This window comes from Microtus oregoni, unplaced genomic scaffold, assembly GCF_018167655.1.
Source record: "Microtus oregoni isolate MIOR12 unplaced genomic scaffold, Mior012 000038F_ref0000394, whole genome shotgun sequence".
NCBI classification, from domain to species: domain Eukaryota; kingdom Metazoa; phylum Chordata; class Mammalia; order Rodentia; family Cricetidae; genus Microtus; species Microtus oregoni.
This window is the reverse complement of record NW_024543097.1, coordinates 3,589,716-3,609,760: the sequence shown is the minus strand read 5'-3', so window position 1 is coordinate 3,609,760 and position 20,045 is coordinate 3,589,716. Positions and strand designations below refer to the sequence as shown.

The 20,045-nt window shown below is 39.2% G+C and overlaps 1 protein-coding gene across 8 annotated transcripts in view; it reads right to left on the bottom strand.

Annotated features, from left to right (window-relative positions):
* Positions 1–20,045, bottom strand: part of Unc80 (unc-80 homolog, NALCN channel complex subunit) — a 180,762-nt gene that overhangs the window by 138,726 nt on the left and 21,991 nt on the right. For 6 of the 8 annotated variants that reach the window (XM_041631949.1, XM_041631953.1, XM_041631950.1 and 3 more), the window contains 7 exons: positions 13,824–14,085; positions 12,554–12,688; positions 10,493–10,709; positions 9,702–9,842; positions 7,846–8,114; positions 6,536–6,907; positions 2,613–2,759 (listed from right to left, as the gene is read on the bottom strand). In XM_041631949.1, coding sequence (XP_041487883.1) covers positions 2,613–2,759; positions 6,536–6,907; positions 7,846–8,114; positions 9,702–9,842; positions 10,493–10,709; positions 12,554–12,688; positions 13,824–14,085 — 1,543 coding nt within the window. The remainder of the gene's footprint in view (positions 1–2,612; positions 2,760–6,535; positions 6,908–7,845; positions 8,115–9,701; positions 9,843–10,492; positions 10,710–12,553; positions 12,689–13,823; positions 14,086–20,045) is intronic. The other 2 variants (XM_041631952.1, XM_041631956.1) reach the window with 1 other exon arrangement.

Genomic DNA, 20,045 nt, shown 5'->3' with positions numbered 1-20,045 from the left:
ACAGTCTAATAAATAAGTCTGCCTCCTTGCAAAGGAAAAGAGAATAGTTCCTACCATCGACAGCATCAAAGTCCCAGTCACTGTCTGCAGAGGTTTCAGACACAACATTCTCATACTACTGGGAACCCTGGGAGGCTGCTAGCTTCCTCCTCATTTGTATGGTGCTTTGCTGTAAAACACACGTTTCTTGCATGAAAAGGCACCAAGTCTTACTTTATTATTTCCTGATTTTTTTTTTTTTTTTTACAGTTGAAGAAAGTGAGGTAGAAAGAAATCAAGGGTTTTGTCTAAGCTAATACTGTAAGTGCTGTGGTAGAGTCAATACCAGAAATCAGGGTCACTCCTACTGAGGTGTAGTTCTGTGAAATAGTCTTATTAACTCTTCAGACATGGATGGTCCAAAGGAACTATACTTAGATACCAGCCACTCACAACAAGGAGTTGAGATGACGGATACGAGAGATTTACTGGTGCCTTGAAGAAGGCTATATGAACAAAAGAGACACAAGAGAAGTCCTGAAGATGGGATGGAATGGGGAAATGGCGGAGGTGTCTGGGCTGAGAGAAATGGCCAAAAGGTCAAGAAAGGAGATGCAGCTAGGGGAGACCACCTTGAGGATGGAAAACTTTGCAGTTGGGTGTTGGCATTGAGGGAGGAGATTTCTGAGAACTGGAATCCTATTGATGAGTTTTTACTAGTCACCCAGTAGAAAACTTAGGTTGTGTTACTATTTGATATGGTTGTGACCCAGGAAAAATACTTAGATATTTAAAAGGAAAAACAATAGAGTAAAAGGAACTTGTAACTCACTAGATAAGCCTTTTGGTATGATCCTGCTAAAATCTCTCCATCTGTATCAGTGAGAATTTTTTTTTCTCATTCTTCCTTCACTTTATTTTAGAAGATTTTGAAATCAAGAGTTTTTTTTTTATTCCAGAGAGCTTTCTATTTACATTATCTCAAACAGGTCATGGTTTTATTTGTTTTATTTTTATAAAATAGATGCTGCTTTGTGATAACGTTATGTTTACAAAGTGCTTAAGTACAATGTGAACTGTACCGATGCAGCTCTCATTCCGTACATGATTTATAAAATCTTCACTGTCATATTTATAGAGGGAATAAAAAAAACCAAGCCTCTAAAGTACAAATTACTTCATGCTCTGTATTAAACACACCAAGCAGGTATAGTTTTATATCTCTATTGTGAAAGCTACAAGTCTATCTACAATGCTATGAGAGTTTGAAATTCTCCAGACGTAAAAATTCTTACTCTGAGTAAACAACCTATTTTTTCAAGAAATATAAAAACATTAATTAATGTCTTTTCAATAATTTGGAACTACTAGTAAATCATTAGAGAGACTGCGTGTTAGACCCTTTAGACACTTTTTATATTTTGAAGACATATAAAAGAAGACATATCTTTTCAATAATTTGGGACTACTAACAAAATTAGTTTAATAACTTATGGATTATTATGGGTATTAGAACCATTAGGCACTTAGAGAGTTTTTATTGCCTTATTAATTGTTTTAATATTTTTAAATTTTTGGTCTCAAAATCTAGATCTTGGTCAAAATGTCTGAGTTGGGGAATTTAAAAGTTAAACATTGTGACTATACCTCCCAAATACACAAAATAAATCAAAATGCTATAACATAATTGAATATAAAAGAAAGAGAAATGGATAAATCAATGGATGGTAGGTGATACATTAAACGAGAAATCTAGCATGCTAATTCTGTATGAACATTTCATGACAAAACCTACACCAGTGAAAATGGACTGGAATCAGATTTTGACATGATCCTAAAACTCTGCAAAGATATGCCAAAGATATTTGTGCCCAAATTTGCATGAAATTTTCTTTTTCAAAGAATATTTTCTTATAATTTTAGTTCCAATGTAGAAATGAGGCAACTAGCCTGGATCAGGCTTGTTGGAGGCAGGTTCTTGCTCAAGTCAGAAGGGAAGGTAGCAGTTGGTAGACGCAATTGAACGTGAGCTATAATAGAACACATTTCCTTACTGCAGTCCAGTGACAGCCCATATGCAGAGTTTCAAGTTTCATACAGTTCAAAGAAACATGAGTTCAAACATATAGAAGATGAGGGGCATTCTCAAGCAAAGTAGCCAGATGCTTGGCTACTTTTACAGTCCTGTTTTGTCTCAATAAGGGCCACTTTCCATTTCTAAATAAGAATATCAATGCCTTTGACCCCTCCTTCTTATGTGAAATGCTTCCTTGTTACCCAGATGATCGAAGGAGCCTCTGCACAGAACACCAGATGTTTACTAAATGTATGCATCTGTGCAAAGTTCTTTCAGAGTTCTATTTAGATGTTCTGATTCTGCACCCCTTTTCCAAATGCTCTGCAATAGCCAGGAGGCAGACCAGCTTTCCCAGTCAAACTTTCCTAAGCCTCAGTTTTAGATGCTTTGGGATGCCTTGTGGAAATCCTCTCATCCAAAGATGGTATTGGTTGCCTATGAAATACAATATTTTCAGGAACATTGACCCTCATTGTCAAAGGACTCATTCCTCATTTGGAAGTATGAAAGAGAAAGAGAGAGAAAGAGTAAATGGAATCTACTTTAATTCTCTTACATTCTCTCGGAATACCTGGTGTCTCAGACGATCTCCAGAGAGCCCTCGGTGTCCTTCTCCGCAACCATAGGCACATCCCAAAGACTTGACGATTTTGATGAGCATAGTGAGGGCAAGCCTATGGTTGCTTACAGGTGTATTTTCATCCTAGTAACCATGATTGAGAAAGAAAGAGAAGCCTGTTGACTTTGCCACCAAGCTTTTTTGATACTAGAATTCTATTTATAAAATTAATGTGTGTTGGGGGCTGGAGATATGGCTCAGTGGTTAAGAGCACTGGCTGCTCTTCCAAAGGTCCTGAGTTCAATTCCCAGTAACCACATGGTGGCTCACACCCATCTTTAATAATATCTGGCGTCCTCTTCTGGCGTGTGGGAATACATGGAGGCAGAATGTCGTATACATAATAAATAAATCTTTTCAAAAATTATTGTGTGTTATATCAATTTAGAAAATAAAGTTGTCAAGAGTTCAACAAACACACTTTTTAAAAACCTAGTACATGAACCAACAGAAAGAGACTGCATTCTGAACATCCTATGACAATACAGAATTTGAATGTGTTTATTCTAAGACATACTTTCACATCCTTGATGAATGTTCAGAACTACAACCTAGAGAGAGACAGTGGGATGACCAACAGTGAACACAAATAGATTTTCTTAGTGACTATCATTATCAGTATGTTTCTGATAACACCACCAGGCATAGATGATTATTAGCTCTCTGGAACTGATCAAAGTCTGGAACTTGGAAATCTTATGGTAATAAAATTGACATTTTTGGAGAAAAACTTCCCGAGGTCTACTTCCATCATATTGCAATATACATAGTAACCACAACAAAGTAGACTGTATAGAACTCAATAAATACTCAGCTGGACTCCTGAGACTCATCCAGAAGCTCTCCTGAGATGAATTATGAACTTTGTCTTTTGTCTCTCTTACTTTTGGAGAATGGAAAACAGGGATTTCCTCAAAAAAGAACTAGAATTCTTTCTATATAAGGATAAATAAGCTGTTTCTGAGGAATAATGCCGAGCCCACAGTGAGAGAGCCCTTATCTTTTTAATAGTTGAAGGCTCCTTACTTCTTCTGGTTATGTTCAACTGTCAGCCTGTGCATCATGGAGCCAAGAGCTCATGGTCTGTAGTTGCTTATGGTGTTACAAGACAATTGCATAAATTAACAAAGTTTTCAGTGTTTTACTTTTCTGCTTGTGAAGTAAGGGTACTGATGGCTATCCTTTTCGTATCATAGGTTTTCCATAGAGACCAAATGAAACAGGGGAAGGGAATCACTCCACAATCATGAGGGTGTTTTTTTTCTCCCATTAGTCACACTGTTGACAAAAAGAATACAGCAATGTGGGCACAGTGTGAAAGGACTAGGGGGTTCTAGCCGCATTATCATCCACTTTAATAGAGAGAGGTGGAATCTCTCCTTCCCTAACATTACCCAACTGATCCTCCTCCTCTTGTGTGCAAACTCAAGAAGCAGATATGGGATGGTGCCCTAGAGAGCACACTTCAGGAATAAAACATCTCTGAGTGATAGAAATGTTGGTTAACCTGCCTCAACTGAAGACCTCCTCCCAGTGCAAAGTTGCCTCTATTAACCATGCAACATCCTGTTGTTCGCCTGAAGGAAGTGTTTCTCCAGGGACTAGTCGGGGCACAAAGTAAGAAGGAGTCAAAGGTCACTTTACATCACCTGGTGACTGCTTTGAAGAATCATCCTTGAATCCAAAGAAAACTCTGTAATCATTACTTGCTAAGTAAGAAATGATTTTTAGTTTGGATCCAGATTTTAACTTCAGTATTGAACAATTATGTGATCTTGGGCAAACTGTTAATATTTAAGACCACATGCTTTCTAAAAAGGGAATCACGTTAATGTCTGCCTTGTAGAGCCACTGTGAGAGGTAGGGGACAGCATGTGGTGGCCACAACAAGAGGAAAGCAAGCACAGCATTATTTTTGGGCATGTGTCACCGCTGTCACTCAGAGTCACTTGTAAGGACAGCTTAAGACTTGATTGGATTTGTGTCCTCACTGGTCCCCTTAGGTGAGCACCTTTGGGTAACTCAGGAACACTGCAGCATTTTGTAGCAGCACCTTGGGAAAGGTCACACTGACAAAGGCTTCTCTGGAAGGTTGATTTACATAAATTTTAAAATTATTATATGCTCTTTAAAAGCTTTTCTAGCCCTGAGAACTCTTTGTACACATCCATCCAGGCTTTATTTCTTTAGGCCTTCAGATGTCCTTGGGAGTTAGGTTGCTTTCACTGGAGACATGAAGAAAGATATATTAAGATACAGGCAGAAATCAGAGTTATTAAATGATATTTTAAGCTTTTATTATATGCTAGAAGCCAATAAAGAAATAGAAATTAGCTTTTCCTTTCTTTCTGGAGTCCTGGATAGCAAGTTGAAAAGCAGATAAACTTTAATTCCATAGAAAATAACAGATAGTTTTAAGGTAAAATAGATTTTTATAGATCTTGAAGTCTAATTGCAGTTTGAGAAGTGACTACATAAAATTTACATCTTGGTAACTGTTCTGGAGATCATAAAATGTGACCTTAAAATTTTCCACATGTGGTAATTTTGGTCAAAATAAGATTTATTGATCATCATTTAATGTATCATCAAAATATAATAATTACTATAGTTACTTACTATAACTAAGAATTATATATAGTTGCTTAATTATAGTTATATCATTATATAATTTAATTAATTGTTTACATAGTTATTAATTAAATGTATTTAAGATAATATTTAGACAGGAAACATGATTAAGACAAGAGTAGAAAATTCTAAATAAAGTAGTAAGAACCCAAGAATATTGGAATAGTTCTGTGGATCAGAGCTCATGAATTTTGGGGAGATACAATCAAATTGTGAGATGAAGAAATAGAATATTAACAGAGCAAATATGCACCAGTGGGGCAATAGATAGAAAACAGTACTATTCATTTATATGTTAAAATCTGATATGGAAAAACTTAGACAATCCAAAGTTTATGTAACAAATTGCAAAAGTGTTTACAGTGTAATCTTTTACTTGTAAACTTATTATGATATATTTATTGTCACCTGTTAAAAATTCTCTGGTTTATTTCAACTTATGAACATCAATTTGATGCTAAAACCTCCAACTGAAATCAGTGCAAGTTATGTGAATTTGAATGGTGATAATTTGAATCTAAACTTCAAAATGACAGAAAAGAAATTCTTGATTAATCAATAGATCGTAAGGCATGGTGAGAAGCAGCAAAAATGAAATTGGGGACAACCAATACAAATCTGATAACAGCCTCAGGGAAGTGACACACTGAGACTCAAGAGTACTGAGGCTGGATATCTGTTCCCATACCAAATGATATCTGTGTCTCTCAAATTCAAATACTAAAGCCTTAACTCTCCATCTGTTGGTGTTTGGAGACTGGCTTTGAGAGGTAATGAGAATTAAATGAAGTTAGACAAGGTGTCCAGAGCCAGGGAGCCTCATACAGAAACTAGTGTTCTCAGTGTTTGCTTGCTCTTGCATAGAGAAGGTCACGTGAACACATAGTGATGGCGGTTACCTTCTGGCCCAGAGAAAAGGCTGCAGGAAACTCCTGCTGGCACCAGAAGCTTGGACTTTACAGCCTCTATAAATGCAAGAAGTCAATGTCTGCTGATAAATCCATGTAATTTTTGTAGAGTCTCAGGAGACGGTTGCTGAATTAATAAGCTAGATATGCAGTCTTGAGAAAGAAGCTATCCTTGCCGTCAGACTGAATTGGGATAACATAGTAGGTTTAAGATTCCATCTTCCAGAAATAATATTACCAAGAGAACACACACCCACAAATGAAAAGGAATTCTGGACACCAAACTGCCTGAGAACACAGCAGCTACAGATTCAACCATACCTTCTCTTGGTTCTTCTCATTCTTCTCATAAGGACCACCTCCACCTCCTCCACCTCCTCCTCCATTTCCTCCACCTCCGCCTCCTCCATCTCCACCTCCTCCTTCTCCTGCTCCACCATCTCCAGCTCCACTAGCAGAAGGGGCCCCAAACCCACTGGTGGAACTTGAAGATACGCCTTTGAACTGGAAAGTCCCCTCGCTTGGTCTCTTTTCCACAGTGTCATTTTCCTTGTTTTCACTTTTCTTCCGATTTTTCTCTACACAGGGAACTACACCAAGTTGAAGCAAACATTCCACAATGTTTAGTGCTACATCACAGATGCGAGAACTGATGTCATGGTTAAGGACAAGATAAACAGCCTTCAGAACCACCTGCAGAACACAAAGGTAAACACAAGACAATGAGGTTGCCTGCATTCCCTTCTCCAAAAGTCTCTCATTCTGTTTAATCCATTTCACTGGGCACTAGTAGAAATGGTTATAAATAATTCAGGCAGAAGAATTAAAGACATCTAGTATCTCATTAAGCATTTCAATCTTGCCAAGAAAGAAATAGTTGATGGAAATAATAAAGCACATTGAGTTAATTTTTTAAGAAAAATCATTTGCCCAAATGCACACCTAATTGACTTTTTAAATACAAAATATTTTAATCCTCTGCATTTCCCTTTCCACAAACAATAACGAGCAAAGGCTTCCTTAGACTTACACCCAGGGACATTGACGCCCTCATGCTTGTATCATTATTTAACCTCCAATTTTAAATGCATAATATTTGAACGTTTAAATTATGATCCTTTATTGGTTTTAATATCTTAAATTATTTACTGAGCCTGGTTCCATACAGTGCAATAAAAAATGTTGGTAAAATATAACAACGCTTTCATTGGCTAATGACTCTACTCAAAATGGTCACTCCTGAGAAAGCAAGCTGAAATCTTTCAAGGACTTCTATTCATTCCTTGTTCCTTCTGGCTTCGTGGGAGGCTCACAGTCCCAGTGATTATATAACCAAGAGAAAGCACAGAGGTGCAGTGGAGCATACACTCAAATGTATCTACATATGTGCATTCGGATTCACTAAGGCGTTAGACAAACACATTCTAAGATCAAATATAATAAAATACTTGAAAAAAACCCAAATGTACATTTAAGATGGCTGATATTCCTTTGTATTTGTATATGGGTTGCTTCTTCATTTCAAGATACAGCTAATACTTCTAAGATATCTGCATGCCCATGTTACCCACTCTTCTAAAAATTACACTAACGTCTTTTTCATCTTTATAAGTAAAAGTACTGCTCCTTACAGAAAGATCCAGCATGCCGTTTTTATGGACAAAGTTGTTGGTCCCATTGATGTGCTCTGTGTCCTCCAGGTAGCTGTAGTTAATGCAGGAATCTGTGAGGCTTCGGGGCAAGTTTGCACATGCCAGGGGTTCGTGCGGCATCTCTGGGATAGGCACTTGGCTGCAGAGTTTCCGCATATGCTCACTGAAAAAGTCCGCATAGCCAACATTGAAGGATGCCAGCGTGGTGTTGAAGGTGGCAACTGTGATGGTGGAGATCTGCGACCGCACTGGGAAGACAAGAGCAAGGTTTCAGGTTTCCTCACGGGGACCTGATCAACCAGTTAGACTGTTGTGACCACAATCAGAACTTTTAAAGATAATGGACTATTTTCAACTTGCAGGGGAGGCTGTGAAGGCAATCTGATAGCTGACAGATAGGGAGGGCACAGAGAACTGTGATCACAAACACTCCTTAAGACTGAAGCTAGAATTTAAATTTTATAACAATAACTGAAGTTGATAGCATTCAACTCAACATACTTAAGTTGATTACATAGACTATTTACTGTTACATGACAGCTCATTGATATAAACTGATTTATTTGAGATCTTTTTCTATGAGTTTATAGCTGTTAAATAAACTCCACTTTGTTAAACGAAACATCAGAAACTTGAGAAAGAAACTAGTAGGGATGGAGATGGGGAGGATGCCCTGGTGTGGATAGGAACTAGAAGGAGACAAAAAAGGCCTAGGTGTGGGACAGGGAGAGTAGTTAGAACATACTGTATACATACTTGAAACTGCCAAACAGTCAACCAAAATGCAGCTCAGATTTGTAATGGCAACTAATAGACTCCACTGAATACGTATAGTACAGTTTGGAACAAAGGGGACCAAGGGGTAAAGTTTATGATAACGTGAGAACATAACAAGAATGCAAAGAAGAAACAGTTCTGTTGCAAGTAAAGAGTAAGAACCTGTGCACCACCCAGAGACACACATTTTCTCTGCATAAAACACAGGGGTGAAACGGCGGCTGTCAGGAAAATGATCTGCTGGCCTGAGAGAGGATAGACCTCCTTCGCACTGATTTGTAGGGGCTGCCTGCCTTGGAGGTGTAGCATGGAGGTGGACGAGCAATGAATCTAGACAAACTCCAGCCTTTGGGCTTATGATATTTTGGAATATGTATGAGTGCTTTGTTTCTTCCCCTGAAGGTATAGTGCTCATCCAGCAGTGTCAACCATCCCGTGCTACCAAAGCTGTGCTAAGAGTAACTAACAAGCACACTTCTGAGCAATACAAATGAAAGATGCAGGGTTATGAAAATATAAAGATGGAGAGAACAATCAACCTGGTATGCCTGATGTTTGTATATCAATTTGTCACAGGTTAAAGTCACCTCAGAGGAGGGACTTCAATTAAGAAACTTCCTCCTTAAGGTCAGGCTGTAGGCAAGCCGGTTGGGCATTTTCTTAATTAGTGATTGATGGGGGAGGGTCCAGCCCATTGTGGGTGGTGCCATTCCTAGGCTGGTTGTCTGGGTTCTAGGAAAAAGCAGACTGAGCCAGTCCAGAGGAGTAAACCAGTAAGCATCACCCCTCCATGGCCTCTTCATCAGCTCCTGCCCACAGGCAGCTTCTCCACTTCAGTTCCTGCTCCGACTTCTTTCTATTAGGAGCAGCGATGTGGAAGCATAAGCCAAATAAACCCTTTCCTCTCCAAGTTGCTTTTGGTCACTGTGTTTAATCACAGCATTGGAAGCCTTAGGTAGGCTGTGTGTGTGGATAACAGGTTAAGAATGGGAAACCATGAAAGACATCTGCACGCCATCCCTATCCTGCCTACAGCCCATCAACAATGCTCGACCCACCTTCCTTGACAGTGTTTTCTCCGTGGCTGTTGGAGTGGTCTGGGAGGTCGCTCACCAGGGTGTGGTGGGAGTGCGAGGGCCGGGAACTCAGACTTTCCATTTCAGTGGCTGCGTCTGAGCTGCCCCGCCGGGTCAGTTTCCCTGAGATGGACGAGAGTATTACTAGACACTTTTAAAATCTAGACACGCTCTGCTGAGAGGTCCCCCCCCCCCTTCTGGAGGACAGCAATAGAGTGGGAATGTATGAAGGTGAGCATGAAGCTCAACCAAAATAGCAAGGCTTGACTTGGGAATAGCCAAGGTCAAGATGACAGATGAGATTGCCCGTGGTAAGGTCAGACCCCATCTAAGCCCAATGTCATAGACCATCTGTTGTGGCTTGCTGCCTGTCAACTTCGGATTTTAAGCTTCCTTTCTTAATATGCCATCCAAAGGGGATGGGTTACTATTTCCTTTGCTTTACTTCTTTATTAAATAAAAGTCTGTCATTAGATGAAAAATGAAAATTAATATATAGAATCCTCTATGGCCATGTTTCTATGTCTATAAGGATCTAAGAAATATGGCTTTTACTGGATAATCATAGAGGAATCTTGCACAATTAATAAATTATCTGCATTTCTTTGGTTGTGAAAACCCCACATTATTTTAGTACTGGGGAACTTGCATTTGGGCCCAGTGTTCTTGAATAAACTGTTCAAGAAAGATCAATATTTGGAAAAGATCCTGAGATCCACATTCACAATTAAGTCACTTGGTCTACACCCTACCGGGAAGATCTTTGTAGTCACCTAAGATGGTGGTTTGCCAGCCTCCCTTTTCGATGCCTCTCCTGTCTTCTCCCAGTCCAGAGAAACTTCCGAATGAGAATGTGCTTCTGGTGGGTGAGACATCTAGGTGGTCCTCATGCAGTAGGAATGGTACACCCATTCTTCTAGGGCGCCTCTTCCCCGTGTGCTGAAATGGAATAGAGCCTTTCCTCTCTCGGTCTTCTTTGCGACTTTTGAACTATAATCAGGAGAGAAGAAGGGAGACACAAGACAAAGGAGACATAAGAGTGAGTGAGCACAGGATATATTCGAGGAAGAGGACTCGCAGGGCGTTATTGAATATCATCCAGTAATTGGGGGGAAATGTCACAAGGATGTGAATGGAGGGAGGGAAACTAAGCAAAGTGCTATGTTTTCTGGAGGTCTTTCTGCTGGGTGAGTTTGAACACGGGTTCTCACAGAGAAGACCCTGAACCATCAGCAGTAGCATCCTTTGGGAACTTGTTAAAAAACTGCAGCTTCAACCTCAGACATCCCTAACATCTGAAATTCAGAAGGAGAAGCCTGGTGACCTATGACTTTACAAGCCCTGTGGGTGTTTCTGATCCTTGAAGCACACTCAAGGCCAAGAACCACTAGGGCAGTGAATCAGTGTCCCTAGTCACAGCTTGGTTCTGTCTCCTTTGACTCTGTTCTACTTTCCAAGTTTGAGGTCTGGTTAGTAACTTCATGCTTCACAAATATGGTCAAAGAAGACACATAATAGTCATTGGTACAAATCTATTATTCATACCAAAGGCATGCAAGATTAAGGGTAACTCAGTTTAGAATGGCTTCAAAAGCTTTAAAACCACATCCATGTTTAAACCTAGTTTTCAGCAATTGATTTTGACTACATTATTCCAGGCTCAGGCCTGGGCACTTAGATTTTTAAAGCACTAAAATACCCATCTGCATCAAGAATAGAAAAATACATTGTCTCCCGCTCCCAAATAGTCAATGTTTTTAGAAGAAAGATGGTCAATCCCTACTGCTGTGTTGTTAGTGAAGGAGACACAACTCATGATTTAGTAAGGGAGTGAGCTGATAGACAAGAAAATACCTGTTTCTATTTTCCTCATGGACACAATTAAACAAACAATTTTGAAAAAAGGAAAAAGAAAAACAAAGCTGCCACACACACACACACACACACACACACACACCATTTTCTTGATGGAGGAAAGTCATTGGTTAAATAAAAAGAAACTGCTTGGCCCTCATTGGTTAGAAGATAGGTGGGAGGAGTAAACAGAACAGAACGCGGGGAGGAAGAGGAAGTGAGCTCAGACTCCACAGCTCTCCTCTCGGGAGCAGACACCTCAGAGAGACGCCATGCTCCGCTCTCCCAGGCAGACGCATGCGATGAAGCAAGCCGCCAGGTTAGACATGCTGAACCTTTCCCGGTAAGACCAGTGCTCACAGATTATTAGAGATGGGTTGATCGGGATATCAGAATTAGCCAGTAAGGGCTAGAGCTAAAGGGCCAAGCAGTGTTTAAATGAATACAGTTTGTGTGTTGTTATTTCGGTCTAGTTGATTAACTCTATATAATGATGAATGATAGAATAGCAGATCTAGAAGAATGTGAACTTTTTAGACAGAAGCTTTTATTTATTTATTTTTTGTCAGTATTAAGCTTGAGCAAAATGCCTAACATTTCTGTGGGTTAATTTTTTTCAGAAAAATTTGAATTAATCTCACTGGATTAATCAAGAATTACTTGTATGAAGGATCTGATAAATGAAATGGAGCCACAGGAAAGAAAACTAGCATCACTACACCCCTGCTACCTCCACCTGAGAGCACACTGGACCGCCAGCATGGGTCTTCAGGATAACTGTGTGGAACGCCTAGAATAGGACATGTGCACACACACACACACACACATTTACACACACGCATGCACACACACGCACGCACACACCCATTGGGTTACAGCTGACATTTTCTCCCTTTTCCACCCCTGCATCCTCTGATAGGTGGAGGGCAGTGTGCCCCTCTGGCTTTCTAAATCACTGAGATGTCAAAATGAATACTCACCTTCTTAAAGATGTTCATGCCCAGGTCTGAAGACAGATCTGGGACCGCAGATCTTCGAAGATTGGTCAGGGAAACCTTGGAAAAAGCCTCGGGGCTTAGAGATTTTTCTTCTTCATTACACTTCATGGTGAGATCCTTTACAAGCGATAAACATAGACCATGACTTAGTCTTAGGGACTTGGATAATTTCAATACTTATTTTATTGAGGTATTGCCTTTATAATGGCTTCATGATTTTTGTTTTGAGTTCTATAAAACTTTTTAACTTGCATGTTTAAACTTCTGGAATCTAAATTATGCTGTTGCAAAAAATTAATTTCCTATTACTGTCTTAAATTCTGCTGCAAATTTTAACACAGAGGCCATTTAACCAAAGATCTAAAAATCATAAGAATATAGGGAGAAGATACATATGTTTATATAAAACATTTTCCATATGATATACTTTGATCACTTTCCCCTTCTCCAAACTCACCCATATCTTTCCAAGAGGAGAGTTTTCTAGTTAATAATATGTTAAAGGAGATGCTAATTGTGGGAGGATGTCTACTACCAAAGAATGAGCAGGAAAACATTTTCAGAACAACCCACTCAAGTTTAACTACAACCAAACAGCTGGGATGCTCTGCAAGCTAATAATTTCTCTGTATTTTCACCACGTGGAGCTGATGAGAAGGATGGGAAGATCAAGTGCTTCATTGAAAAGCCGGCATCATTTATCAGAATATAATCTTCATAGGAATGTTACCACACCAGAGTGTATTCAGGTTATTTCTCTTGATATTCATAATAAATTGTAAGCCTGTGTATCAAAAATTATTTCTATTGGTAGTTTTGAGATGCTTAAGATTTTGAGTTGGACAAAAAATTAATTTTGAATCAAAATCTATAAAATGCTAATTTCCTATTTTATTATATTTAATTATGAGTATGCATGTTAATTCCTTATTCTAACTATTTCTCTAATTTTCTAGGAGACCCAATTTTCAATGTTCTGGTTAAACAAAGGCTTATACTAAAGTATACGCACAAAAGGCACACTTCTGTAAATATAGGATACATATGTATCTGTGCAAAATAGTAACTAGAGATAAGAAGAACAGTCACAGGTTCTGGCCATGCAAAAGAAGAGAAGGATATTGACAGGAGAGTTAGTCACCAACAAAGTTTTAGGTATGGAAATGCACAATTGCTTGAAGCCAGAAGAGAAGAAGAAAGTGTTACAGCTGATGTTGTTAGCCAAAGTGATAATGAACCAGGTTTGTCTCACTTGGGTCTTGTGGGTGTTCACTAGCGAGGGAGCCGCTGCCACCATTGAGCTACTTCTGGGCCTGGGCAGGAGAGGGATATCTGGTTCTGGGGTCTTTTCTGGCTTCTCTTCCAGCATGTGTCGCAGCCTTTGTAGATAGTACATCAGGGACCACTGAGTGCCTTCCTCAGACCAGTGGGGCTGGAGAAGGCAGCGGAGAACAGCAACATCGAAGTAGGTGGCATAGCGGGACCTCTGGCATGGTGGTATCACAAGAGAGGCCCTGTTCCCAGTGACAGAGAAAAGATAATTACACTGGCATCAAGTCTCCCAGGGGACAACACAACACAGCCTAAGGCTCTCCTTTTTTTTAATTCACTTATTCACTCATTACTTATTCACTTATCCACTCATCTCTTGCATGGTTTGTGCTAATGACTTCCTAACTAGGTTAGCTCATTCCACTTTGGTTTAGCATTTCTTAAAAACAGAAACATTGAGAGTTTTGAAGGAGGGGTTAGTAATTAGCAATGAAAAGTTGGCTCAGGAAGACAAACTGGTATTTTAAGTCAAAGGAAACCATGTCTATAAAGGTCTTGATTAAAAAACTCGCAAGTTGAGTATGGGCATCATTTGTTGGTGGCACAGTTGACGAGTAATTCGTGTGGCAGGCAATGATGACAGCTGGGGACAAAGAAAGCGAAGAGGTTCAAGTCATTAAATTTCCTAAGCTATCAGGTATGACTACAATAAAAGCAGGGGCGGTAATTTTCTTCCTTACTGTCTTGGGCAATTTTTAGTTCAGAGTAAAAGTATTATGTAAAAAAACAAACAAACAAAGGGATAAAAACAAAACAAAAGCCAGAAACATTCTAAACAAACCAAAGTTTGATTATTATGAAAATTAATCATTTGAAATTTTTCAAGTTACATATCAATGTAAGACTGCAGAAGTAACTTTAGAATTCTTAAAGTTCCAGGATGCCACTACTCCACTCAGATGCAGGATATTCATTAACTGAAGACCAGTTCACTAAAGAAGAGGTTTAAGCAATTACCTAGATTATTACACCATGGTAGGTATCTTAAGAGAATTGGACTAAGTATTTTTGTCCTTGGAAATTAGTATTTTCAAATCCCAATGTGCTAGTAATTAGGGGTGGGGATAATTAGGTCATGCGTCTTCACAAGTGGGTATAAATAATCCTGTACACAAAACAGTTCAGGGTGCCCTCTCGCTGTCTCCCTATCGCATGGGCACACCAGAAGCCTGCAGCCTGCAGCCAAAGTCAATTATCCTGATGCCCTCATCTCGGATGTGCAGCCTCTAGGATTGTCGCAGATACATTTCTCTTGTTTAGAAACTGTTCAGGCTATGTCACAGCCGGCCAAACTAAGACAGCTGTGGGTGTTAAAGTCTATCTTGTGGAACATACCATCCAGTAAGAATGATAGAAAATAAATGAATAAAATAAAATCAGCTTTCTGGGAGCTGAGCCCTCCTGGGATATAAACTGGAAACTTGATCCACAAGCACAATTTTCTTCCAAGTTAGATGATGCAGGAAGAAAGTTTTGACACCATCCCCACACAAACAAAGACCTTTTGAAAGAAAATGCAACCATTGAGAGTGAGGAGGAAGTTTCCTGAATGTTCAAGTTCCTGATGTTGGGGATTTCATTCTTTGTTCATTTGTCTGCCTGCTTATTTGAAACAGGTCTCCATAGGTAGCATAATCTGGCCATAACTTTTGATTCTCCTAACATAGCCTCCCAAGCGCTGGATTATAAACACGTGCTGAATTAAAGATCTATAATTTATCAGTGGTTTAAAATGAACAAAGCAAGACATAGTTACAGTTAGCTTGCTGTTGAAAATAAACAGCATGAAATCAGGGTTTGTGTGTCTGGTGGGACCTTGGTTCTACTTCACAGTTTCATCAAAAATCAATGAGTCAAACACACACACACATACACACACGCTACAAATGCAGGTTGTAGAAATCGTTTTTAAAAATAAAACCCCAGGTCACATCTGGTACCCTGCTTGTTATTTTTACAGCCCTTTCTACTCTCTTATCAAACCACAGGACCCACTGCTGTTTCTATTATCATTAACAACATCTCTGGAATACTAAGTGACAACTCTCCACGTAAATGAAAGTTCTGAATGTCATTGTTGTCTTTAAAAAGTATTTTCAAAGCCGGGCGATGGTGGCGCACGCCTTTAATCCCAGCACTCGGGAGGCAGAGGCAGGCGGATCTCTGTGAGTTCGAGACCAGCCTGGTCTACAGAGCTAGTTCCAGGACAGGCTCCAAAGCCACAGAGAAACCCTGTCTCGAAAAACCAAAAAAAAAAAAAAAAAAGTATTTTCAAATATTATTGCATTTGTTTATTGTATATGTTTGCATGGATGTGGGTGACTGTCCCACTGTGGGTGTAGTGAGGTGAGAAGACAGCTGTGGCAGCCAGTTCTCTCCTGCCATGTTGGTTAAAGAGATCAAACTGAGGCCTCCAAGCTTGGAGTCATCTCCCCAGCCCTTGGTGTTATCTTATAGTTGCCTATTCTGGATAATTTACATAACAATTAGAAAATTAAATTTAAGAAGTTCAAGCACTTTAGACGTCACATACGAAATTATATCTATGACTAAATTATCTATCTATCTATCTATCTATCTATCTATCTATCTATCTATCTATCTTTGGGTTTTTAAGACAGGATTTCTCCGTGTAGCCTTTGCTGTCCTGGAATTCACTCAGTAGACCAGGCTGGCCTTGAACTCACAGAAACTTCCTTGACTCTTCCTCCCAAGTGCTGGAATTAAAAGCATATGCCACCACTGCCCCGCTTACACATTAAATTATTAATTGGGATGGAAGTCATATTGAATAGGCTTTCTATATAATCCTAAATTCTCAGAAAACTGGATTGGGAAGTAAAATACTCTGATCATCAGCCAATTCTAAGTTTATCATAGGGTACCAGAGATTGAATTTTAAATCTATTATAGCATTCCAGAGATTTAATTTTAAATCATCATAGAGTCCTAGGGATAATCCTTCCCACAGTTTCTCATCAGCTTTACCTATAGACAGCATCCAAGTTCTATTGGCCAACGTGTTTCACCAGTAGGATCCCAATTATGTCCTTCAGATCTCCCTGCTTCTTCTCTTGTTCACCATTACTTGAATTTTTAAATTATTCTTAGAATGAAATGCAAAATCCACACAGTGCTGAACTTCTGTCCAATGTACATTCAAATCCATTTTCTTTGTTTCCTTTTCCCCCTCCACCTCCTCATTCTCCTTATTGTTACTGCTGTTTTATTTTTGAGAGAGAGTTTCATGTAGCTCAGCCTGACTCCCAACCCACTAAGTAGCCTAGCCTGTACTTGAATTTATGATCTTCCTGCTCTAGTCTCTTGAGTGCTGGGACTACGGGTATGTACCATGCTATCTATTCCAACCTTATTTTCTATTCTGCATGCACTGGTGTTTCAGTTATCAATATACTTGCACTGCTTTTCAACTCTAACTAATTAATTAATTATTGCTAAAAAAAAACCCTCTTTCACTATCTTTTCAAATTGTCCACTGGACTTTTCATTGCCTTCTGAACCTTGACTGTTTATGCCCTCAGCACTAGCTTGAGGGGAAATAATAACCTTGATTTTCATTTCTACACAGTTTTCTAAGAGACTTTCATTTTCTCCCCTCCCCAGACCTATTCCATTTCTCTTTCCTAAAGAACCATGATGTAGCTTGTTCCTCTAAGCCAATCATTTACACCTAAGTGAATAGGAATTCTTTCCAGTGTTAGAAATATAAAGAAAAAACAAAGTACGAGGTTGGCTGGATACCAGCTGGGTAATTTCAGGTCCTCAAGTCATTATGACAGTCATCTAGTTTATAAGAACCTTGACTAATACTCTGCGGTAGAGGCAGCTATCAGCAGGTCAGCAGAATTATTCCCTCCTTTGACTAGCTATAGTTAGCATAAACTCTCTCCTTTGTCTCCATAACTTAGGGTTCTCAAATTTTATAGTTATTAGACTAGGTTTTATCTGCTAAAAGTTTCAAATCCCTAGAACATTGTCCCATATGAGATACCAATGGACCACTTCTATAAAGTCCACAAGAAGCACAAGAAAGGGGGAAGATGTTAAAAAACAGACATCAAAGTTTCCCCTAAAATTTCCCAAACTAAAATTTCTGAGGGTCAGGTTCAAGAAGTTTTGTCCTAAACAGTATCCTCTAAATACCCTTAATAAACTTGAAGAACAAATGCCCTAGATTTTGACCCTTATAGACCTATATTCAAAACAACTGCCAAAGTGAAACACCATCATTGGTTGACATGCTGACTGCTTAACGTCCCAGGACACCTGATGACTAAATTTATGTCTTTCTCTACACACTGAGTTTATTCAACTGAAACTAGAGACTAACTGTTCAGTTAAGTCCTCTAGGCATTAGCATCAATATCATCATCATCATCATCAACATCATCATCATCATCACCATCCTCTTCCTCTTCCTCTTCTCCTCCTTCTCCCTTATTCCTTATTCTAACAGAGGTTGTCAGTTCAATGATTGGATGACGGGCTGCAGAACAGCAAGACTCCCTGGATATAAATAAGGCTGTGACCAGAGACTAAAAGCATTCCCCCAACTAGGGCAATTATAGATTCATATTTTAGTTGATTGATATGGAGTAAACTCTATTTGAAACTGAAGGAGGGTAAGGGGAACTTGAGCTTAAAAACAGGTAAGGTTCTTTAAGAAGGGCTGTTTCTTGCCCCCAAGTTTGCCCCACTCTCAAGAGAATGTTCTTGTTACAAAGAGTCCTGCAGGGGAAACTCGGTAGAACTAACCATGGAAAAGTCTGGAATGGGTGGGTCCCCATGAACCTATAAAAAGTCCAACCTAGAGACCCACACCTCTGGGGCCCCTCCCATTCCATTCACAGGAGCTGTTTGTCGGTTCTAATAAAGTTTGTCCTTTAGTTCGTTTTTCTCTCTTTGGCTGGTGCTTCTCTGCTCCATAGTCAACCCGGAACTTCCTTTAGCTGTATCACCTACCCTAGAGTCCATCTGTAACTGTTACTTTCATCCCGGACTCTTGGGACATTTGCTATTTTCACTCTCAGGAGCTAGGATCCCTGCCTCCATCTCAGCGGTTGCTCTTCAGTGGCTCCTCCCCCTCCAGCTGGTACCTCACTTCCTTGTCTGAGCTTGGGTCTTTTTTCCTTGAAGTACAATTCTGTTTCCATCTCATGGAACTAACTCATTGGCACCCCAAATTGACCACTGCTCATCCCAGGCCCCTTGAAAATAGAAACAACAAATCAACAAGGAATTCAGCAGAAAACAATTATAACCTTGTGTGTCTTTAGTTTTTCTTTCAGTCACTTTATTAGTTAACTTGAAGTGTGAGCTTTATTGGTTGGAGGTCATTAAAAAGCAAAATTGGGCCAGGTGCTGGCGGCGCGTGCCAGCACTCAGGAGGTAGAGGCAGACGGATCTCTGTGAGTTCGAGGCCAGCCTGGTGTACAAGGGCTAGTTAAATAAGAGGCTCCAACAGACAAATCCTGTCTCGAAAAACAAAACAAAAAAAAGTAAAAATTGATAAAGCGTTTCATCTAGGACAGCATTATCATATGTAATTAACTGGCCAATGGAAGTTAAAAGCCATTTCAATAAATTAAAACATAAAAGGGTAGCAAAAGAACTGAAAATTTTATGACTGAATAAGAGAGGCTCACTTACAGAGAAGGAGATACATTAACACTAGCCTTTATGAAGCAGTCTAACTTATGCATAATTTCCATGGTAACCAGTCACTGTAGCTAGGCAGAGAGGCAACAAACCATTTATTTACCTAATGGAGGAGTCTGTCTTATTTCTCAATAATTTAAATATTATTTATAATTAGAAATATAATTTATAAACATTTGTAATTTAATATATAATTTACTAAATATATTTTGAAAAATATATAATTAAATAAATGTGTTTAAATCTTTCTAATATATTTGAATAGCTAGCGTTTCACTAAGCCATGTGTACACAATAAGCAATGATGATAAGAAAAGATCTTCACAACGGTAACAGTGTTTTAATCTATTCTGACCAAAATCAGTTTTGGGAAATCAAGTTATTATCCAGGAGGACTGTAAAATGATAGCAGAACACACTGAAAGCAAGGAATTATTCTGGAAATAACACTGAGAAATGTGGG